Source organism: Aegilops tauschii, chromosome 3 (genome assembly GCF_002575655.3).
Source record: "Aegilops tauschii subsp. strangulata cultivar AL8/78 chromosome 3, Aet v6.0, whole genome shotgun sequence".
NCBI lineage: Eukaryota > Viridiplantae > Streptophyta > Magnoliopsida > Poales > Poaceae > Aegilops > Aegilops tauschii.
In genome coordinates, this window is record NC_053037.3 from 537,139,073 (window position 1) to 537,163,393 (window position 24,321).

General features: G+C 47.3%; 2 protein-coding genes across 2 annotated transcripts; one reads left to right on the top strand and one right to left on the bottom strand.

The window, feature by feature from the left end:
- Positions 1-1,490: 1,490 nt before the first annotated feature.
- On the top strand, positions 1,491-5,256 carry LOC109748836 (protein YLS7). Its single transcript, XM_020307857.4, has 3 exons — positions 1,491-2,216; positions 2,362-2,639; positions 3,856-5,256. The coding sequence occupies exons 1-3, from the start codon at positions 1,766-1,768 to the stop codon at positions 4,654-4,656; spliced, it is 1,530 nt and encodes a 509-aa protein (XP_020163446.1). The 5' UTR covers positions 1,491-1,765; the 3' UTR covers positions 4,657-5,256.
- Positions 5,257-10,450: 5,194 nt separating this feature from the next.
- LOC109748837 (uncharacterized) lies at positions 10,451-11,669 on the bottom strand. The gene has a single exon (XM_020307859.4). It carries the CDS (start codon positions 11,433-11,435, stop codon positions 10,575-10,577), a length of 861 nt encoding a protein of 286 aa, XP_020163448.1. The 5' UTR covers positions 11,436-11,669; the 3' UTR covers positions 10,451-10,574.
- Between the last annotated feature and the right edge of the window lie 12,652 nt (positions 11,670-24,321).

Sequence of the window (24,321 nt, forward strand, 5' to 3'; positions counted from 1 at the left end):
CGACACCGACGACCAGGGGCGCACCCTACAGCGGCGCGAATTCGGCCCTGCAGACGAAGCTCATATCTGCGCTGCACCACAGCGCTGTCGGCGACCACTCTGGCGCCATGGCGACCTACCATCGCGTCCGCAAGCTGTTCGCCTGGACCGACCTGAAGCGCCCGGTCGAAGATTTCGTCAAGCAGTGCGCCGTGTGCCAGCACGCCAAGCGCGAGCACACGCACCCGGCCGGCAAGCTCCAACCGCTGCCGATTCCTCAAGAACCATGGCAGGAATTGACCATGGATTTCGTCGAGGGACTTCCCAAATCAGAGGGCTACGATGCCATTATGGTCGTCGTCGACCGGCTCACCAAGTACGCGCATTTCGTGCCGCTCCGCCACACCTTCACGGCAGCCCAGGTTGCCCGCACGTTTTGGGAACACGTCATCAAGCTCCACGGCGTGCCTCACTCCAGCGTGTCTGGCCGTGACAAGATCTTCACCAGCGCAATGTGGCGCGAGCTCCTCGCCGCCGTAGGGACCAAGCTTCTGTATTCCACGGCGTACCACCTGCAGACAGACGGCCAAACAGAGCGCGTCAACCAGTGTCTGGAGATGTATCTCCGGTGCGATGTGCACGACACGCCCAAGCAATGGCGCAAATGGCTACCTACAGCAGAATTCTGGTACAACTCGACCCATCACTCCTCTCTGAACTGCTCCCCATTCAAAGCTTTATATGGAAGAGAACCAAATCTCGCAGGACTACCACAACTAAGCTCCGAGCTGCCAGAGGACGCCCAGGGCGGGGACCTGGACTGGCCACGCACACTGAGATGCTCCGATCGCAGCTAGCTCGCGCCCAGGATCGTTTCAAGAAGCAGGCAGATCGTCACCGCGCCGAGCACGCATTCGATGTGGGAGAACAGGTACTGCTCAAGCTTCAACCTTATGCCCAAACTTCAGTCGCCAATCCCCCGTGCCGCAAGCTGGCATATAAGTTCTTCGGGCCCTTCCTCGTCACCGAGCGCGTGGGCACGCTCGCTTACCGGCTCCAACTCCCTCCAGACAGCCGCATACATCCGGTGTTTCATGTGTGCCAGTTGAAGCCCTTCGTTCCTGACTACACACCGGTCTTTGCTGAGCTCCCCAAGGTACCGGATCTTGCGGCCAACGAGTTACAACCGGCAGCAATTTTGGACCGTCGCATGATGAAGAAAGGAGACGCGTCCGTCGTCCAGCTGCAGATTCAGTGGGAGAACATGCCATCCGCAGCAGCAACCTGAGAGGATTACTCAGTGCTTCGTCAACGTTTTCCAAATGCCAGCATCTGGGAAGGGGAATCCTCTCAAGGGGGGACAATGTCGCACCTGCGTATGTCAGTAGCCTGCATATGCAGCGGACTGAAGAAGTGCAGGTTCAGAGTTGCACCTGAACTGAACCTGCAGCGCCCTGCGTGGCGAGCTGGGCCGTGGGCCTTGTAAGCGTGCGTGTGTCGAGGGGGTGGCTGGCCCGCGGTGCCGGCTACACCCGAATGATTGGGCAGGAAGGAAAAGTATCTGAAACTAAACTCTCCCCTCGCCACGCTCCTCACCTACTCCCCTTTCTCTCCTTCTCCCCCAATTCCAGATCGAGATCCCAGGGCATTACACCACCGAGCTCCACGGATTCCCGGTGCGGCGCCCGGTGAGCGCACGCCGTTCCAGATCCGCCCCCTGAGTTGCAGGGCCTGATCGTTGGGCCCTTGGAGAAATCACTCGAGGTTGCGGGTCTCGGATGCGGCCATGAGTTTGCCGGGGAAGAAGGCCGCGGCCGGGGCTGGGGGAATCCGGCGGTGGCTCTCCACCGCCGTGCTGTCGGCGCTGGCGCTGGTGCTGATCCTGGTGGTGATCTCGCTGTCGGTGGGCTCGCCCTTGCCCGGGGCGTCGCTCCCTGAATACCCAGCTGTCAGAGCTAGTCACCCAAAGGGGAACGCTACCGCCGATGATGGGAGCAAGAATGATATTGCCACTGGTGTTCCATTACCAGGGAAAGAGTTGCAGGGTGGCCAGGAGCCCTTGGTTGAGCACAGCGCCCAAAATGCTACTCTCAACTCAAGCGAGGGGTCTCTGAATACAAGAGAGGTTGATGACACAGTACCGGATCCGGTTTCTGTTGATAGCAAAATACAGGATCCAGTAGTAGCTATGGATGATACCACGCCAAAACTCAATGATTCTCAAAGGGCTGATCAAGGTGAGCTTTAGTTCATTCCCCTGTTTGACTTCTGCACAGCATCTTACAGACATAAATGAAATGTTGTTTCCCGCTGCACTACACTGATTTATTCATGATAAAGGCGTAGCTGGGATACGATGAATTGACCCGTTTTATTGTGCAGGTACCTGTGATCTTTATCATGGGGAGTGGGTTTTCGATTCATCTGGGCCGTTGTACACAAACAACTCTTGCCCTATCATCACACGGATGCAGAATTGCCAGGGAAATGGGCGACCGGACAAGGACTATGAGAGTTGGAGATGGAAACCTCAACAGTGCACCCTCCCACGCTTTGATGCAATTAAGTTCTTGGAGTTAATGAGAGGCAAGACTCTTGCCTTTGTTGGGGACTCGGTTGCTCGAAATCACATGGAATCTCTCCTTTGCATTCTGTGGCAGGTGAGATACTTCACTGATACTATTAATGATTTATGTTCTCACTGTAATTTGCCTAAGTAGACGGTAGCTTGCCAATTATACTATCCACGACCAATTTTATTGACATGTATTATTTTTGCTGAAAACTGATTAAGTCGCTACAAGATCTAAGACCTTTTGATGAATGATGATTTATTTATTTTTGACCGAGCGATGGTCCGAGTTAAGGTGTTATTTGGACTTATGTGTGGACAATGGCAAATTTTGTTTCTGGTTTTATGATGCTTGCTTGTAGTAACATAACATTATTTACAAGTTCCTTCTTAAAAATAAAGTGTGAAAACTCACCATATGTACATGGTTCCTGTAAACTGGTGAAAATTATCGATCTCGTAGAAGATTTATTGTCAGTTTGATTGCTATCCTGATATTGCAAGTGCAACCATAGGAACCAACACCATAGGAACCAATGCCGTCATCTTGCACATCTTATACCATGTCTAGCCTCGAGAGAATGTGGTTTAGAGTTTAGATATTGCTGTCAGATATTTTCTTTTCCTGATATCACGTGGAAGCATTTGGGATGAAATTGCAATATCAGCTCATGCGCCTATCAAAGCAGAATAGCTGCTGATGAGCAGTAGAGAGCGTTATAATTTGCTGATGTAGAAGCAAAGCTAGTTGCTTTTCATCGTGCCTTTTATTGAAAGGCAACTTCACTATACTTTTTTTTTTGGAAAAGGAGGTTAAACCCCCGGCCTCTGCAACTTCACTATACTGATTGTTGATTTTAGCGTTGATAATGGATCCTTACATAATTTATGTAGAGGCAGTTTTCTGAGATAAGATTGTTGCTCGAAAGCGTGTACTTTGTCAAGTTATGAGGCCCCTCACATCTTGTGAATTCTTCTCTTAGGAATTAGGAAGTACTCCCTCTGTAAACTAAGATAGTGATGTAAAAAGTCTTATATTAGTTTACAGAGGGAGTATATCTCTAAGATCAAAGCATAATTCTGAGTTTCTGACGCTTTATTGCTTCCCTTTGGTTTCATCATTATGTGTGACCTGTCTGTGTACTATAATGGAACACATCTGAAGGGTTTTCTTCCCTTTACTTGCTGGAATGTTCAGATCAACCTAATCAACTTAGTGATCCTGTACTTGTAGCTCATTTCATAGAGCAACATATTATTTGATTTTTTATCTTGACATCAACGTTATGTTCTCCTTTTGACAGGTAGAAGCCCCAGTAGACCGTGGCAGCCGCAGGATGAACAGGTGGATCTTCAGGTCAACCAAAACAACTATTATCCGCATCTGGTCTGCTTGGTCAGTGCACAAATCAATTGAAGCTGTGGGGTTTGCTCCTAAGGGTCTTGATAAGGTTTTCCTGGATGTAGCAGATGAGACGTTCATGCAATTTATCGCTTCTTTTGATGTGCTTGTCCTGTCATCTGGACACTGGTTCGCCAAACGGTCAGCCTATATCCAGAATGGCAATGTTGTTGGAGGGCAGCTCTGGTGGCCTCAACAAGCTGGAAAGATGCAGATAAACAACGTTGACGCATTTGGTGTGTCAGTTGAGACTTGCCTGACTGCTGTGGCGACCCACCCAAATTTCACAGGGATAGCTGTTCTGCGCACATACTCTCCAGATCATTATGAAGGCGGGGCATGGAACACTGGTGGGTCATGCACCGGGAAGGTGAAGCCCTTGGATGTGGTGGTGAGGAACGGATACACAGATGCAATGTATGAGAAACAAGTTGCAGGCTTCAGAAAGGCAGTGCAGAATTCTGGGAAACATAGCTCCAAGTTGAAATTGATGGACATCACTGAGCCCTTTGCGTTGAGAGCTGACGGGCATCCTGGTCCATACAGAAGTCCCGACCCAAACAAGAAGACTCAAAGAGGACCAGATGGGAAGCCTCCACCCCAGGATTGTCTGCATTGGTGCATGCCAGGACCTATAGATACATGGAACGAGATGCTGTTTGAGACCATACGAAGCGAACTAGAGGGAGACAGCAGCAGCTGAAGAAAAACGCTTGGTCGCTACTTGCCAATTTGCCATTATGTGGTATGTCCTGCAATGCTGCTAAACGTCAGTGTATATCAGAGTGCTTATGATGTTGTTGTACCACGGATAGGAAGAACTATAGCAAATCTGTAGGAGTATATGACCACAGTTGAGAGAGGGAATGGGAGATATCTTTTAGCACCTAACTCCAATCCCTTGGCAAGAGGGATGGAAAACAGTGAGAAATGCATATGTATCTGGAGATATTCGCTACATTTTTTGCCCGACTCGTTGTCACACGAAGGATTTATCGCCAAATGTTGTGGAACTGGACGCCCCATGGCTCAAATCGATGTGTAAGTGCTCTGTCTGAGTGTGTTTGCAAGCCGCTGGGATGAAACTGCAGTATCTGTAACTGCACCAAATACTGTTTTTCTTTTCTTGCCACCATTGTGATGTGATCGTATGTAGATCTAGATTATAGAAAGTGCACACATGGTTTTTGGTCTAGCTTAGGCATGTCTCTAGTCTATGATGATCCTGCACTGTTGTTAAGAAACGGTCTATCAAACACGCACTGGTCCTACTTCCTTGAGAAGCATTTTACTACTCCTATCAGCTTTGGTTTGGTTACTGAACTCTGAAGCTGTGCAGTATGCATGCCATTTGTTTACTGCTAGCAGCAAGTTGGTGTATTGTATCTGGGCCTTTGTTAAACCTTTATAGTGTTGAAGAGATCGTATAAAACCGAAGGTCCAATTGAAGAGATCGTATTAAAACTGACCGCGGGCCAAGCGTCCAAGCGACGTGAAGCGTTTTCTCTCCTCCCTGCTCCCTGGCAGCTGGAACCCTAGCCGCCGCCAGGAGAGGCCATCTCTCAGCGCCGTCCTCGGGCGGCTCCCCTTCGTCGACGACCTCGGTCGTCGGTGGTGAGGGGGTCGCCGGATCCACGCGCGTGGATCATTTTTACTCCTGTGTAGTCTAGGTTTTTAGGCTGTTCATCGTCTTCACTTCGGCGGCAATGATGACGGCGCTGAATAAAGATTCTTCGGATCCTTCCCTGACGAGGCCATCGGTTTTATGATTGGGGATGAATATGGAAACCAGTCTGTTCAAGCAAGGATGGCGTGGCGTCGGCGGCATCCTCGTGGTGGACCTGTGTCCTCGGGCTTCGCCGTTGCAACGGTGTTTGCTCCAGCGTCCGCGTGGAGCTTGGGAGGTAGTCCAGGAGCGGATGCAGATTGTGGTATGCATCGACGACATCTGAAAGACGGAACGTGTGTTGGATCGTGGTTCGTGAATGACAGGTATGGTTTCCTCCTTCGGCGTCTTAGTTGCGCTGGGGTGCCAGATCTGGAGTTCGATGGCGTGTCCGGGGTGTTGCCCCGGTCTGATTCGTTCAACGACAATGGCTTTCCTTTTGGTGAGCCACCTTGAAGGTCCACAAAGCTGTATATCAGCGATGGAGCCGTGTTGAGCTCGGGTGAGGAGGTGATCCGTCATTCTTTTCTTCGGTGGTTGCTGTGGTGGTGCCGGAGGCAGGTGACGAGCGTTAGTGTCAAGCTCTCAGAGATGTTCTGCTATCTTTTCAGTTTTGTCATGCCTGACTTGTACTTTGTTCTTTATGATGTATGAATGAGACACGTATAATCATGCGAGAGAAAAAAACCCGAAGGTCCAACTGTGTCAAGTGTCTGATGGAAATGGCCTTTCTTTTTCGCGGGAATGATGGAAGTGACCTAACCTTAAGATTTTGACACCAGATGCCTTCCTGCTGTAAAAGGATATTCTTTCTGCGTTCGGAATTCTTCTGGTGCCTTGTCAGTTAACAATTGCAAACATGATGTGGTCAGTTGTTCTGCATCCCAATTGATATCTCTAGCAACATCAGGTCACCCTCCCATTTACAGCCTGATGTGTAGTATGTTCTACTCTCACCGGTCCTCACATGAAAGCTCTTGACATTCGTTATAAAAAAAGACTCTTGACATTTCTTTTAGCCGACGGCTGCACTTAGACATGTCTCTAAACTCTCTCTTTCTCGATTATTGAGAAAGGCCAACCCATTGCCTCTTTTAACTAAGAAAACATGAAAGCTGCAGGCTTTCCCCTTTTCATTAATCCATAGAGAATGAGAGATAATGGAAAGGGGCTCCAAGCAAATTATATTCCCATCAAGACCCCAGGAGACTCGACTAAACAATGTGCTTGTATTTGATTGAGCCGTGGCCCTTTCTCTAGTCAGTAGCGTCAGTTTGTTCCCCTGGAGTGGAGGGAGAGATAACATTGTTAATCCCCGGTGGTCATTGCTTGATCTCATCTGTTAGGTTGTGTGCTTTGGAATATGCCACTTGGCCCCTGCCCTCCCATGTTATGTTACTCATCTCTTTCTCAAAGATTTCGATAACATATCATATCGCACACATCGGTACGTTATAGGACACCTGGCACCGTGGCATAATCTTTTCTTCGTCCTTTTGTTTTCTTTCTCTTCTCTTTGCATCGGCGACATTTCTGCTTCATTTTCTTTCTCATGAAGGAGATCGGTTCGCACAATCAACAGGTTGCCATCTGCTCCTCCTTTGGGCAACCATGCGAGCCACGCGTTATTAGTCTAAGACCTGCTCTAATCAGTGAGCCTATAATTTTTAACGAACTTATTGCTCGTATTGAACTGCTACTTGTGTGGGATAATTAAATCAGCAGCCATTACGGGCAAACACGTGCCTTGAAAATCAAAAGAGTGCAGCCCATGTATACACGCTACGGCAACCAAATATGGTAGTATTATTAATTTCTTATGCAGAGAAATCTTTCGGCAAACCCCAAGTGGACATTGTAAAGAGAGCAAATGTGAGACTGCTTCAAGGAAACTATATCACGAAGTTGCTGTCAAGAATATAATCTGTTGGGGGACAGTTGGAAAAGGTAAAGAAAGACAACGGAAAAACTTCAACGCAGATTAAATTTCAAACTTCTTGGGCCTCCTTTCCTTCAAGCCCTGCAATAATAGGATTGCAATCCCATTTTCCCTCGTATCTTACTGCAATAGTAGGAGTACTTTGTAAGTTTGGTTACATCACAAGTGAAACGATTTATTTTTCAAGAGAATTTGAGTTAATGAATTTTTGTATGAATCGTTCCCTAGATTTAAAAAATAGAATTCAGCCCTATAAATCAAACAGGCTATTATAATTTGTTTAGGGATTATAATTCTGCAAAGTTCCTGTGAAAAAAAAAATGCCCCGACTACTTAAGTTCTTTTAAAGAATTGCATGGTTGTAAATTGCCTAGCTTACACCCTGTTACTTAGTCACATGACTTGCTTGATAAATGCTTTATCTCCACGGGAGCTTTGCTGTGCTATCCTCTGCCTCATGTGGGCAATCTGGACCATCTGAAATAAAAGAGGCCAGGGGGAGACAACCATGAACATCTCACAAGCATGCAGATAGGCATGGGGTATGGCATCTGATGTGATCCAAATATCAATTTCTGATGCAAAGGAGAAAGGAGCAACTAGAATCATTAAATGGAAACGCCTCGCTTAGGTTTTGGTGAAGGTTGATGCATCTTTCAACACTCAACAAGGAGCCACATGGATCATTCGTGACGACCGGGGTCAAGTTATTGCAGCAAGGAGCAAATGGTATGATGAACATGTCGAAGGTGGTAATGAAAACTGATAGCCTTGAGTTGATTAATTTGTGGAGTACAGTAGTATTTAATAGATCATGTATCCCCCCCCCCCCCCCCCCCCATGTTGTATCAAATCCAAGATCTTACTAGGGAGTGTATTTCTTTTGAGTTTAATCACGTAAGAAGAAAGGTCAATATACGGAAATCCAACTCTGATCCCAAGTTCAGATGCTCCCTTCATGAACAATAAATTCGAATGAAACACCAGACAAATTCGGAAAAAAATCTATAAAAAAAATACACATCGAAGATGAAAAACTCTTCTAGGTGACTGCAACTTTTCGCGCTTAGATGACATCCAAGGAGCTCGGTACAAAAAAAATTAGAGCTCGAATCTTTGTTGCAACTTTGTATATTTCGGAGTTCTGATAGGTTTTTTTGGATTGAGCTCCTCCGATGTCATCTCCGTGCGGAAATTTGACAGCGCCTAGAAGAGTCTCTCGTCTTTGATGTGCATCTTTTTAGATTATTCTGAATTTACTTTGTATTTTCTGAATTTACTGTTCACCGAGGTGAACATCCACTCGATCACCAAAACGCCGCATTTTTTTTCTTGTGTTAAAAAAAAACGCCGCTCTCAGCCAATATGGCTGCTCACTACACAGCCAAAATTGCCTCGAAACTGAAATGTTGTGAGTACTTGGATGTATCAGGTTACTATAATCCTGCAAGCCTGCATCCAACATGATTCTCATGCTACCGGCAAAAAAATAATGATTCTCATGTTGACAGCGGGTAATAATACATGGATGTTTGTTTCTCAAAGATAACATAAATCAAAATATGTGATCCTAATCCGGCAAATCTTGCTTAAAATTCCCCTCAAATACGCTAGGCGAATAACAACCATCTGGTCCACTTGATTCAAAAAAAAAAAAAAAGCTAGCTCTCACCACTTCATTGTGTCACGTCAATGTGGCGCTCTCATCATGTCTATCATTGCACGTGTGTCGTGTCATCGCGTGGGTCTGTCTTGTCCAAGCGCGTGATCCGTGCTCTCCAGATACAATATCCCGACATCGCCGATCGGCGCATACGGCCGGTGGTGCGCGTGACTCGTGTCCCCGCCCACCCAAATTCGAGCGAAATCTTCGAGCAATGAGGATGGTAACCTGAGAGAAATGAAGGTAAAAACCAAAACCACCAACCGAGAAGACACGAGCAGTTGCCGTTGCACCACACGTGGCCACCCCACACCGACGGGTGGTGGTACCGCTCGAAAGCGAGGGGATCACACACACACACACACGAAGGTAGATCGATCGATCAGAAATCAGATAATACATGCATGGCATGGACCATTAGCAAGTGCAACGCCGCTAAGCTTCGCTGTCCCGCCAATGGACTGGAGCCTCGTCAGCTCGCCGGGATGTGCCGGTCGGGCCTTGATCGATCTGAGACGTACGACGGAATCAGTTGCGGGTCCCGCGAGTGGCGCATGGGCGAGGAAGCTAGGCGACGCGCGCTCGAGTGGACAGGTCTTGTCGCTGGCCGGCCCCATTACCCCGTTATCCATCTAGCCATGGACCACACCCGGCATTATTTTCCTCCCCCAACTCCATCACCTTTTCCTTATCCTCTCCATTCTCCAATCCAACTACTGTTTCATCATCTACCGAAATGGCAATCCCGTTGTTCCCTTGGTGCTATGGGGGGCATGCGGTTACTTTTTGGTGCTCCTACAGCCTTGTTCAACCCTGAAATGCACAGCGCAGGCCAGTGTTTTCGTGAAGGCTAGCTAGAACGCCATGTGCTTATCAGCATCCTTGCCCAGACAAAATATCGCACGAAAGATCACGCCCAGAATTCCGTCCAGCTTGATTCGTTTAGGATAACACTAAACATATGTCGATCGCGTTGTATATTAGTACGATCTCGTCGCCGACAACCACCGCAGAGTGATAAAGTAATGCCATCATTCGACCCATGCTAATCCGGCTACACCTGCCCGCCCGCCGCGTCCACCATTTCATGGCTCCTTTTCACCCTTCTCTTTTTTAAATTTATTTTGTTAAATCTTTGTGCACGCCTTTATGTTTCCAGCTGACCAAGATCGATAGTTTAATCGCGCCGTGGCTGCTTCAAGGTTGACGATTTCGATCATGCATGTGGATGGACCAACAATTTGCTCTTTTTCATAATAATCTAGACCAAAAATGTTTGTACAAAAACGAATTCGAGGCACGCTCGAACTGATCGATCATCTCTCTACATCTATGACATCGATCTTCCAGCAGCTACTTGATCCTCGCCGCCGGAGCGGCCGTCTGGGACGGGAAGAACCCGACGGCACGGCACTTGATGACGTCCATCCCGGTGGCACCGGGCGTCGGCATTGCCCCGGACGCCGGCGACCGCTTGTAGGGCCCGAGCCACTTGGCGAGCATGTAGCGGCTCTTGCGCCACGGCGGCACGTGGAGGCCGTGCGCCCGGAGCGACCGGCGCGCGGCGTCGGCGGCCACGCGCACGGCGCGCCCCACGGCCTCCTCCCGCGCGACCACCGCCTTGGCCGGCACCGCGGCCACGACCACCGCGTACTCTGCCGTCGCGCGCGCGACCTCCAGCCCGGCCCGGAAGTCCGCGTCCACAATGTACCTCGCCGCCTTCCCCGCGGCCGGCACGACCACGTCGATGTACTCGTATGTCCCGGCCGTCAGGTTGCCGCACGTCTCCCAGCGCGACCTGCACACGCCGGCGTCGTACCCGGCGGCACGCAGCCGCCGCATCACCGCGCGCCGGAACGCCGCGCCGTGGCCCCGCAGCGGCGCCTCCGCGTCCAGCGCCGCGGACACGGCGGCCGCCAGCCTGATCCGGAAGGGGTCCTCCGCGGCCGGCGGGTCGAGCCGCTCCCGCACGGACGCCGCGGCCGCCTCCGCGGCGCCGTCCGCGTCGTCGGAGTCGTACCCGTCACGCCCTTTCGGGGCCGGCCCGGCCGCGTCGTCGCCGTTGCCGCCGGCGGCGTCCGTCTCGAGGAAGGCCTGGACGAGGTCGGAGAGGCAGGCGGAGGCGTCGTGGTCGCTGCCGCTGCTGGTGCCGCCGCCCCCGTCCCCGCGGAGGCGCGCGCGCACGGCGTCGTCGAGGCGGATGTACACGGCCATGCCTGTCCTCTGTCGCCGCCGGCGAGCGAGAGCGCGCTCTCGGCTTTGTGTGTGCGCGGCGAGTTGTGGTTGGAACTTGGAGGTTGCGGTGTGCGGTGCCGGGAGGACAGAGGTTGACACTCGCGGGCCACGGCTTTATAGGGCGGTTGGCCGAAGGGTTTATTCGGCGGATTAATCTTGGCGTGCTTGCGTTAGTAGGTGACGCGCGGATTGATTACCATTGTTGTCTTCTGGACGCCGCGGGCTGTGAGAGAATTGAGCCCTGGAATATGCTCCTCCGGTCCGGTCCGGTGCTACGAGGTTGTGGGGGCAGGGCAGGTTTAGGTGCCCAAAATAGTCACGTCCAAAGCTAAGCTAGTTTAATGGTGCCACGTCTGATTGTGAGTCCATTGACTGATGGCTGACAATGTTGAAGAGAAACGTTTACTGGTAGCTCGTTTTTTTCTTGCAGCCCCAACCGTGGTTCGACAGCTTGCCCGCCGCCACAGTATGTCAAAGCCGTGGCCCTGAACACGTGGATCCGATGGTGCCAATGAACACGACGTCTACGTTTTCGTTTACTTCACCGTTGAAAAGAATGGTACTACAAAGATGATAACGATCGAGGAAACGCTGGCCGTGATAGCAGTACCGCGTCTCTTCTAGAAGAACGTATATAAGTTTTTTAGGTGACCCTCCTTGACCAAGAGCGGGTTCACGGGTTGGTACCAGCATATTCGATTACGATTAGGCGGAACGTCTTCTGGTTGAAACTTTCACGAGTGCCCTGTGGCCCGGCGCCCGTCCTCGAAAGAATTGGAGTTGGGGCGGGGCATCAACGTAGCAGGCAGCAGGATATACCCGAGGCGAGGGGCGGGGCCATCCGGCCATGGCGCCCCCGTTCCTGTTCCGCTTCCGGATATGGATATGCCGCGGCATCTCTCTCTCTCCGCACTGTCGCCGGGTCCGGACGGCCCTACGGCGCGGGAGGACGGGCGTCCGCGTTTCATTGGGCCAGGTCAGCACGTGCGGCTGTGCGCCAGGTGCGTGGCCCCGGGGCGACGGCTTTGGCCCTTGGCGGTGGCGTGGGGACGTGCCGGCGTGTGTGCGCGGCCGCGGGGCGTCGTCGTTGGCCGTGGGACGGGACGGAAAGGGACGCCCCTCGATCCATCATCTCTCCGCGTCGAGTCGAGTCGAGTCGAGTCTTCCCGGCCCGGTCCCGCCACTGTAGCTGTACTTACTATACGTCTTATCTTACTTCCCTGCGAGGTAAGGTACGTACGAGACATGTGCACATGCATGCTTTGCAGTGTTTCTTGCGGGCCGGGTTGGGAAAACCAGGTTCACGTACTACTCCTTCGGAGCAAAGGTCTGACTTTGTATATGCTCAAGCTCAACTGGTTAGATCAACTGGGCGACGAGGCTCGGAGAAGCCGAAGAGCACATGTCCGGCTCGCCAGCTTTTCTCCCTCTCTTTGAAATAGTGACGGACGACTTGGCGTTGGCGGGCGGCAGCTTCTGGGACGGGCTCAGAAGCCAGGGCAACCAAGCATGCAAAACGGTTCTTTTTCTTTTACGTCGACAGCAAGGGGCGCACGGGCGAAGGACTCTGGCGGACGCGTACGTCAAGAGGCGCGAATGACACACACACACACACACACACACACACACACACACACACACACACACACACACACGGGGCGGCCCGTGCGAGGACGCCCGGCGCACGACGAGAACCGGTGGAGCACGTAGCCAGGGAGCGGAGAGCGGCGTCGGTGGCCCATGCGGACGGCGAATGATTACTACTACCAGTTGCCGTCGTAGGGTCTGTTGGAAAAAAAAGAAAAGGTTGCGTCGTACGACAACGAGCAGGACCCGATACATCGACCCGCCGTTCCAGCTACGTGCTCGGCCACCGGTTTGCTAGCTGCCGCCGTGGTTTGCCTCCCGAACCAACCCCGGCTCCCAAAGGCCACCGGACAGGAGAGCCAAATGGAACGCCCTTCTTGGTAACCTGGTAGGAGTACCCGTTTCCACTAGTTTTAATCCCCATTTTCCATACATGGTACTCCCTCCGTTTCAAAATAAGTGATTCAACTTTATACTAAGCTAGTATAAACTTGAGTCACTTATTTTAAAACGGAGGGGATACTATTTTCTAAAAAGGTAACTTTTTAAAAAAATCGTAAAAAGGTAACCTGCTACTAGTATTATCAATCATCAAACTACCAAGATGCTACAGTGTGTTATTTTGCAAAAGGTTTTACGGATATTCATTTCTGAGTCCAGTCTCATCTACACCCGGTTAAAAAAAACCAAAAAAATCAAACAAATCAATTTTTTTTTGCTGGTAGATAAATTGATGTGTGATGTGCGCTCCAAAATTGAGATCATTTGGACTCATGAGTAACTCTCAACAAAAAAGACAAATTGGGTCAGAACAATACATGAACAATAATTTTTTTTACAGACCTTAAATTTGTCTTTTTTCCCGAAAGCTACTCAGATGTCCAAATGGTCTGAAATTTGGAGCGCACCTTACACACCAAATGATCTACCATACAAAAAAATGAAGTTTTTTGATTTTTTTTCTAATATTAGTTTTGAATTTTTTCTTGCATGCGGGTGCAGATGAGTCTGGGCACCGAATCGCTACTCCCGAGGTTCTAGCTTTACACTACTTCATACTCTCTCCGTCCAAAAAAGACAAGCTTTTTCGGACGGAGAGAGTACATCGTAATCCCTAGAAATGTTTCTTGTATGGGTTGTCTAATTCTTAGGATTGAATTGTAAAAGAAATGTTCTAAAATATGTTAGTGTGTTTCTTCACATGTTAGTGTGTTTCTTCACTCATTTCAGTCTATATTGAAATATTCAAAATATCTTATATTTGTGAACGGATGGAGTATTCGTGTTGCATTTCATTTTCAAAGAAATGCTAGCATATCTTGGAAAAAATTCTTAATTTTCCCATGGGGCAATGAAACAAATCAAGAGCCTGCAAGAATCTAATCGACATAACATTTCAATCATATGTTTTCCTATTTTTTCTTCCTTTTGTTACTATGGTTTGGAGTCCTGCAATGCAAAACAAAGAGGCTCTAACCACCATTCTCTTTAAAACTAGGGCCTGTTTGGTTGGCGATTAAATTGTCATAGTCTGTCATGCTTATGAGCTCAATTTCTTAGCAACACTTTAGCTTGCATAAGGGAATCTTGATATGTGAGGCTTACTTCTCACAAAAATGATCTGGTAAATGCAATTCTACCATACACGGAATATCCCATGCACTACAGGAATCAGCTACTTTGCCGTCTGCCACGGCGGACGACAAAGGCAAGGATGGCGGACGGCAAAAGAGTAGGTTGATGGCAAAGACCGTTCTTTGCCATCGGCCAGTTCATTGCCGTCCGTTTTCTGTAAGCGGACGGCAAAGACCTTCTTTGCCGTCAGCCAGCGGACGGCAAAGACTTGGCTGACGGAAAATTAGCTAATTCCAGTAGTGATGCATGGATCCCCTTCCATGGTTGTATTGAAATTCGTGCTACTTTTTAGTTGTTTTAGGAACTTATCTTTGTTTCAAAGTGTTTCAATAGGGATTTTCTTTCGTTCCAAAGTGTAGCATAATGTTTTATTGTGTATCATCAGCTAACATGATCTGAAACAAGTGCATTTTTTTTTGCTACACAATTAACAAAATAGTTGAATGAGACAATTTGAAACAAAACAATTTTGACAGCAAAAAAAAAAAAACACAAACATCAAAGGAATCACAGACGCTGGATCCATGCACACGATATCCCATGCATAGTAGATAAACCACTCTCTTTGTTTTAGGGGTGGCCAGAATTAAACATCGACCTATTTTCTCTCTCAAACTAACTTGGTTAAACTTGTCTAATTAAATGTGTAGCAAAGTGTTGCAAGATGTGGCTAGGAACCAAACCCTAAACCTTGAGTAAGCAGTTGCATTCTCATATTTTCAATTTAGCAAGCTCTAAAATTACTGTCGAACCATTTCCTTGTAGAACTTTGTTCATGATTGGACTATGACATGATGTATCGACAGAATGCTTACGTTTTTGGGCGTTTATGGACTTGGCGTGTGCAAGCGTGCAAAGTATGAGAGCAATGCGTTGCGCATCTGGCCAGAGATTTGGCCCCGCCAAGCTAGCGATGCATTGTGCATGTGGACGGAGATTTGGGCCAAGTGCGATATAACGAACATAGACGCAGGAATGCATCGGGTCGTAGCGCCTCTTGCTCGGACAACCAACCACCAGTCACGAGTGCATTTTTCTTAGGGTAATCAACCATCGCATTTTAGTTAGCGAGCGTCGCCCCCCTCACGCATCTGGACGGAGAACTGGGCTGCATCGCTTGAACGGCGGTGACGTTGACGCTGCCTCACGCCCGTGAGCTGAGTAATTTGCACGAGCATCGCATGCCATGCAATTTTTTTCAAGTAGATCAGTTTTTTTTTCTTTTCTGGTCAGGTGAGTAGAAGCTGCGATGTGATATTCTCGGAGGACGCGAGGTCGGAGAAAACACATTAACACATTAGCGTATTGTACGTGCACGTGGCACGAATGGCGATCAGTACTCTATTTCTATTTCTAGGCATCCATCCCGATTAAGTAAAGCTTCTTTCCCTCTCCCAGTTGAGCTAATCGTGACCTAAATTATGTTATCTGACGATCCGTTCCCGAAACGGATAGATTCGTCGAGACCTAGTTTTGCCGTGTTTGATGGCCTGCCACTCTGTCACGTGACCCCACTCGCCCATTCCGATCCATGTTCTCTGTAGCTCGCATAGTCGCGTAGGGGTGCACAAGATCTTTGCTTTGCATCGGCATAAACAGCTAGTAGCTGCCAGGTATAGATAGTCACCTGACCTCTGATCTATCCTGGCCTGCCCCGCGCGGTCGCGAAGGGCCCTTCCGATCCATGCATATCGGCCGTAGCGTTTGACGTGGGTGCCTCTGGAGTATATGCTTCTCTCTCTGACACGTTAATATTGTGGGCTTATCCAGAAGCAGCATGCAGCAAGCTGTCCACGTAATATACAGTACATGCAAGTGGATCACGCAGATCGATCGACGTGTACAGGGGTTTTACGGCGCTCCAGCTGCGTTTACCTCTCGCTTCGATGAGACGGAAAGGAACTTTGCTGCCCTTTGGCTCTCGCAGGACTTCCCAGCCGGATCTCACCGCCGCAGCGGACATGTGCACGTATCCTAATTGCTATACTTCTGTCTCGATTTTATGTTTAACAGATCGATCGTGACCCCAGAGAGAGGTCAGACTCGTGATCTCCCTTTTTTTTTTCTTCTTCTTCTGGAATAACGGCTTGAGCCACCTTGGAGGACACGTTCAGGACCCAGCAATCCGCGCTCCCTCGCTCGGTCCAAGAGCTCTCAAGGAAATCATACGGAAATTAGCAAAGAACAAGAACAATCCTCCTTTTCTTCTTCTCCTCCTGTTGTTGCAACCTTATGCATGGAGGAGTAAATAGCATAAAACTACTACTTTACAGGCTATGGTTCTAAAAAACTACCGGTTTTTAATTTTTCTCAGATAACTACCAAACGAGGGGTCGGCTGTTTCAAAAAACCCAAATCGTCGAGTGCTTATCTATTGATCATGATTATGACAGGTCGGACCCGCACCTAAACTCACCGTCAGTTTGACCATTTAGTTTGACCGTTACCTGACGTGTGGGCCCCACACGTCAGTGTCTCTTCCTCCTGCTCTTCTCCTTCCTTCTTCTCCTCCCTCCCCGCAGCCACCGGCGTCGGCAGAGGGGCTCCGCCGCAGACCACCCGCACCAGGCTCTTCACCCGCCCCGACGTGCCGGAGGAGTACTGGATGGTCGTTGTCGCGGACTGGCGCACCGCACCGGCGTCGAGCGGTGCCGACGACTCGTTATCCTCTTGGTTGCAGTGCAGGAGGGAGCGGAAGTGCGGGGAGTCGAGGAGGACGGTGGGGAGGCCGGCGGGCAGCTTGGCGGCGGTGGAGGAGACCGCGAAGGCGACGGACGCGCCGGAGAGGGAGACGAGGCGGGACACCTCGGCGGCGGTGAGGGCCGGGTTGGCCGGGGACACGGCCGCGCCGACGGCGAGGAGCGCGAAGTAGAGCACGGGCACGTCGAGCCGCGAGGGGGCGAGGACGAAGGCCACGTCGCCGCGGCCGAGCTGGAAGGGAGCTCCGCCGCGACGGGAGGGAGCTCCCCGTCGAGCACAGCGGCGGGTGCGCTCCTGTGGATCTTGAGCACGGGAGGGACCCGATGGCTTTTTTCAATTTGTTTGGAGGACCTGATTGCTTTTTTAAGTTTGCAGGGACACTGACATATGGGCCCTAGATGTCATTTAACGGTCAAACAATCAGTTTTCTTACATGCGGGCCCTAACTGTCATAATCACGATCAATAATAAAGCACTGGACAATTAGAGTTTTTTGAAACAGCCGTCCCCTGACTTGGTAGTTATCAGGGAAAAAAAAATATTCGGTAGTTTTTTGGAACCATAGCCTGTAAAGTAGTAGTTTTATGCTATTTACTCTGCATGGAGGGACGCTGGAAGTACGAAGTATATGCTTGACAGTGAGGGAGAACAGTCCAAGTGTCATCCGATTATAAAGATCGGGTTGGTTGTATGAGACCAAATTTGTCTTGTACTTCAATCTTGTAATGTGATGTATACTTGTTCTCGAATCTCAATAGACACATGCCAAACTTCATAATTTTTAATTTCTTCTATCGTCGGGGATTTTTCAATATCTTTCATGGTATCAAGCCTTCTGGTTTTTCTGCTTCTAAGATTTCTTTAATAATAAGACAACGAAGATAAGAAAAGCGCAGACACGGGAAGAAACCAGAGTGCTCTTCCACCTGTGTCGTTGTTGGCCAGGGCCTCTTGTGATGTTTGTATTCTGAGGCAGGCAGACCTAGTCGTCCTTCGGCTGGTCATAGTGGAGAGTAACATAGACCAGTAATATACATATGTTACTAGTCTATATTATTATCTTCATAGTGGGTAGTGTTATATATGTGACAACATACTTCCTCCGTTCCTAAATACTTGTCTTTCTAGGCATTTCAACAAATGACTACATACGGAGTAAAATGAGTGAATCTACACTCTAAAATATGTCTACATACATCCGTATGTGATATTCATTTGAAATGCCTAGAAAGACAAGTATTTAGGAACGGAGGGAGTAGATATCTTCATTTATTACTTTGTAGACTCGCTTTGTATTGGAAAACGCTATGTGATGGTAACATATTATGTTACTCTCTCTCTCCATATTAACTACTTGTCACCTCATCATTTTTGCTTATGTGGCATCTATGTTACTCCCACTATGACCAGCCTTCTAGTAGTGATGGATCTGAACCCAACGCCTTTATTACTAACCCATTTATTTAATTGCCTTTTATTTACCTTATTTACCTTCTAGTTTGTAGTTTAGTCAATACTCTTTATTATCATTTACTTAGCAACCGATATAATAGACTATTTTCAGACTATGGCCTGAGTGCAAGCATAGTTACGTAGGCGCAAAACTTCGTAGGCACTGATATGACCACAAGCGTTCGTACCAGCAGCGCTCGTACAAGGCGCCGAAGGCCTCCCCTCATCTACAGGATCAAACTTCGAAAAGGGGCATCAGGCATCGACCAAGTCGCCGCCACTCTTATCCACAGAACAGAGGGAGAAAAGATCCGGAGAAGAGGAACCATCGGAGATCCGTCTAGTAAGTTGTTATTCTGTGGTGAGCGCAATGCGTGTTGTCCAATTTAAGGACCCAGACAACATGATCTAAAGACTTACGCAGGCAATACATATTGTTTAAGAAATCTGCGACCTTCAGGTGATAGGTGAAGATATATACGAGGAATGAAGACAATATGAGATAACGGTGAACCACCAAACATAAAGCATGGTTCCGGTTTTACAACCTTAATTATAGAGATGACCACGTTGTGGCAACGTCGAAACAGGACCATAGAGTAAAATGTAACCCCGCGTGAAGGAGTTCCGCAACTCTAGCATGATCCGCCTACTAAACAAGCAATCGGAACACTAGACTTATGACATAAGGTAAGTGGTATTACCGTCGCACTGGCACACTTGTTGTAAACCATGATCCAAAGTCCCTTCATGCCTAATCTTTCTTTTGCAGGAAACCAACTTCATTTCCCATGTTTTAGTTGTTGTTCTTTATTTCTAAGTTGTTATTCTCTCTGCTGCAGTCAATCATTTTTACTACTCTGGTTTATTTGTTTCAAAGGACACTAATAGCTTCTGCAGATTCTCAAACAGTTACTTCATACGAGACCGGTGACAATTCGTGTGTGACCAAAACACTACTCTCCTCCGCTCTTCGTTGGGACGATTACTATTGGGATACTTACACGAAGGTGCTACACTACCATGTGTGTCTTGCAGGCCATGAGTCATAATGATGTTCATGATGATTACTTTGATTTCCCCTCGTCATAGGAGACAGGTCTTGACAGAATTAGTCACCCGGGAAGTGGAGTAGGGTTTTGTTCCGAAACAGGGGGCGGAAAAAATCCTAGATAATTCTTGATGAAGTTTTGCGAAAGGAAGAGAACAAATACCACAAATTGGCCACCTGGGGTGCCTATGGACCTCATACACTCTAGCCATGGGCTTCCTGGTCCCATCGTGTCTCCCAAGGCCTCTTTTGGTATAAGAAACATTGTTGTATTCTTGCTTTACTTTTCCTCACTTCCAAAAAAGTGGTTTTTTGCACGTAGCTTTAATTTCCCCCACTAGCAGATTTTCTCGTACTCTCTCCATGAAACACTGCAATCCTATATATATCTAAGATAGAATATCACATGGAAACCAAGTTTCGGTGAAAACCACGTGGAAACAATGTTTCGAAGTTATGAAAAAATCTCAAAAATTTGAGAAGTTAAGAGTGTGATGTTCTATTATCATGTGGAATTCCCAAGTTCAAACACATTACCATTTACGAGGTACAAAAAAATGATCATCATTCAATAGGGCGGAACAGTAAATGTCACTATTCGTTGTTGAATTTGTTCTTTCATAGCTCGTAAATGGAATTTCACATGAACTTGGAATTTCACATGGCAATATAACATCACCCTCTAAACATCCATTTTTTTTAGTTTTCATTAATATTTCAAACATGGTTTCCACGAAGTTTTTCTGAAACTTGGTTTTCATGTGATATTCTCTCCATATCTAAGATGATCACAATTTTGAGCACATGTAAGCCATCCACATTATCAGGGGCATATAAGTCCTCAACTTTTCCACAATCCACCACATGCAACCCTTCCACATCATCAAGTGCATGCAACCCCACCAGTTTTCACATTCCACCACATTAAAGCTCTTCACATCACCAACCACATGAAAGCTTTCCACATCATCCATTTTTATTTTTTATTTTTTCAGCAATATGAACCTCACACTAGCCCTCCACATCATCCATTTTTATTTTTACAACAAAAGTTAATTGAAGTAGAAGGACAAGGCACAATAAGGTACTGGTTTTTATATTTTATATTTTTATTTTGATAATTATCGCTATAAAATTTTGCAGTAATGTGTGGGGCATCACCAGACATTATCTATGGTCAAATGGTTCAATAGTGATTAAAACGTGAAATATTTGTCTTTATGAAATTTTGATGCAAAATGCACGTATCACACCAAAATGACAGATTTTTCCATAGATATATTTAACAAATGATCACATGGTCACTCACGTCCTATGTCACAAAAGATATCCACATTTTTTGTTTGTTTTGCTCTCCCTTGCACAACCGCTTTGCAAGTTGCCTTTGGTGTACACCATCTTTCTTTTTTTCTCAATAATGTGGTGTCCTAGAGCGCCCACACCATCTTTCTTCTTTTCTCAATAATGTGGTGTCCTAGAGTGCCCAAAAGTTTGGAATGGGGCCACATGTCAGAGATCCAACAAGCTTTCTGGGCAATGAGATGGGAGATTCATGCCGCCAACAACGAGAAAAGTGTGGCAAAGTCTGTCATGCCTTTTGTTATTGTGTCTTCAGTTCAAACAACCATCTGTCCTTTAAAAAAAATAAAGTAGTCTCTCCCACCATATTTTATTCCAAATAAATTTCACATTGAACCTTTTTTTATTTGCTACATCGCGTATGCTTGATATTGGGCCACCTATGGTTTTGCTTAAGCAATCGACACGGTCAATGATGATTAGGACGAGCATATGCACCCTGCATCGACTTTAGTTTTCGCTGATACTGTTTGCTTGTCAACCCTCCCATAATTCGAATGATATTTGTGATCGATATAATGTAAAACTACTGATTGTAGCTAATCCGAACACTAATAAATGTCACACATGTATGTTGATGGTAATCTCACACTATATTACATGTGGATGGTTTCAGATCATGGTTAGGAGACGGATATGCTTGAAAATGATACCAATTATACACTTACATATATATATACTCCTCTCCCACTATATCAAAAGAGATTACACTTAACCGACTCGGATCTCTCCCTTTGGCGGATGTGTGAATATATGACTTGGTGTGCAAACATGCAAAATTAATATCTAGTAACAAAAATATTATCTATTTTCTTAACTACATTGTCCAAGAATATAAATTAAGCATATTTTGTCAAAAAATTGGATTTTTTGGCATACCAATTATTTGTGTTTATGTATGGTCTCTAATGATAATCATACTTCTAATATAAAATTAAGCATATTTTATTAAAAAATAGATTTTTTTGGCATACCAGTTTATTGGTGTTTATGTACGGTTAATGAGAATCATACTTTTAGTATAAAAGAGAGAAAAATATTTATTAAGAGTGTACTAATTTAGCGAGTGCACATATTCCTGTCCTTTACATCTTTTGCACGGTAAAAATATAAAATCCTGGTGGTCTGTATATATAGATAAGCTATTACAAAGCAGAGCTCGAACAAGTTACTCTCGTTTGTATTGAAAGATCGTGCAAAAAAAGAATCATAATTTCGAAATGATAATCATTTTCGTAACTTGACACTAGCTATGCGGCAGAGACGTAGTAGTACCCATACCGCCAGCAAGTGCCACCGAGCTAGCCCAAGGGTCCTAGATGCGCCCACCGAGTCCCAGGACGTTCGTGACCAACCTACATCGACCATGGCTGGTAGCGGCACACGGTGACACGGACAACCCGGCGGGGCAAACGACGTACGGGAGCCTAACACGTCGCGGGGAGTCGGAGAGGGACAAACGTACGACCCAACGAGAACGATCAGGTCAGACTGTTTGGTTGCCCGATGCCCTCACACAGTCGCACTGACGGGACAACGACGACCCGGTTCTTGGCACACCCACCCAGCCAGGCACGATCGTACCTGTGCCCACCGTTTTGCTCGCCGTTCCACGTTCTCCGCCGCCGGTTTGCCGTCTGTGGTTTGTAATTTGTACCTCGGCCGGCCAGCCCGACCCCAGCCCCGAACGGCGAAAGGCCAACCCACCCGGCCGCCCGTTGCGCGTAGGATCCAGCGCCAGCGGCCAAGGCTGGTACGTACGTGCATGTCAGCATGTGTGCTGTGGACTTTCCTGGAAGCTGGCTGGATACGGCGGGTCTGTTCGGGCAACTTGCGCTGCGCATGCACCATCCCAGCCTCGGGTTCAGTCGGAGTCGCCGATGCATTTAGCCAGCCTAGATTGTCTCTCTTTGGCGTGGCTCCGCTACACGAGCAGTTCGTTTGTAAGAAATTCAGAGTCTGTGGTCTACTTTCTATTCCTTTGCGTTTATCTGTGATGCCGCTCACACTTCGCATGTCTAAGACTAGGAGGTAGGTTTTTTATATCGCCTTTCCAATGAGTCCATCTCTTATACATATAAGATTCCTAGTGTTTTTAACTAGTTTTCCGGGATAGAGTCCAGATCAAATTACCAACCATGATCTAATTTGTCTGTTAACGAATTCTATCCGTTGTGTCCCCTGAGCACATGCTTGTGAGCAATGCGCTAGAGTGTAAAATTTTCATTTAATCATGTAGATGACATTAGGGCTGTAATCAAACTATAGGATCTAGCTCCTTTTATCATTGTACCTGCGTAGTCTTTCCAATATACATATTATGTTGTATTCTACTGATAGCCGACCAGCTTTCTTAAGTATATATTACTTAAATACGTTTAGCAAGTAATAATTCCATGATAATTATGTAAAGTAATTTCATGTATAAATACATGTATAATTTCATAATGAGATATTCTGAATATTAGTAATTCGTAATAGTTTGAATATAGCTGCAAGACACATGATTCCAACACTGTTGTGCATATGGACTGAGATCTGGGCCAAGCGTCAGATGGACGAATGTGGACGTAGCCACGTAGTTGCATGCATGGACGATGGTGATAACGTTGATTATCTCCTGAGTGGGCCACCAGAAGAAGAAAAATAGTGTGCGTGACATGTGGCGAGAGAAATTTTGCGGTGATCGATCGATGGCACGACAACCACCCTCCCATTCACTGTCTCACCGAGACGAATGCTACTTGCGACATGGACACTTCTTCTGCAAGAATATTTCCAAAAAGGTGACGCAGACAAGCCTAAATAATTCACGTGCACTACTCACTGCTAAGCTGGTGCCATTACCTCGCCTATGTACTGACTCTCACGGCAATTACCATGTGTTAGTTGCACCTTCGTGACTTCGTCTTCCTGGAGTTCTTTGCTGGCAAAAGAAATATTCTCCGTACAGCTTATACGAAATCTTTATGTACTCCCGTTTATTTACTTGGTAATTATAAGCACCCCTTGATTTTACTTTTTTTATATAAACCATAAATTTAATTGATTTAAAATAATCATCAAGTGAATACAAACATA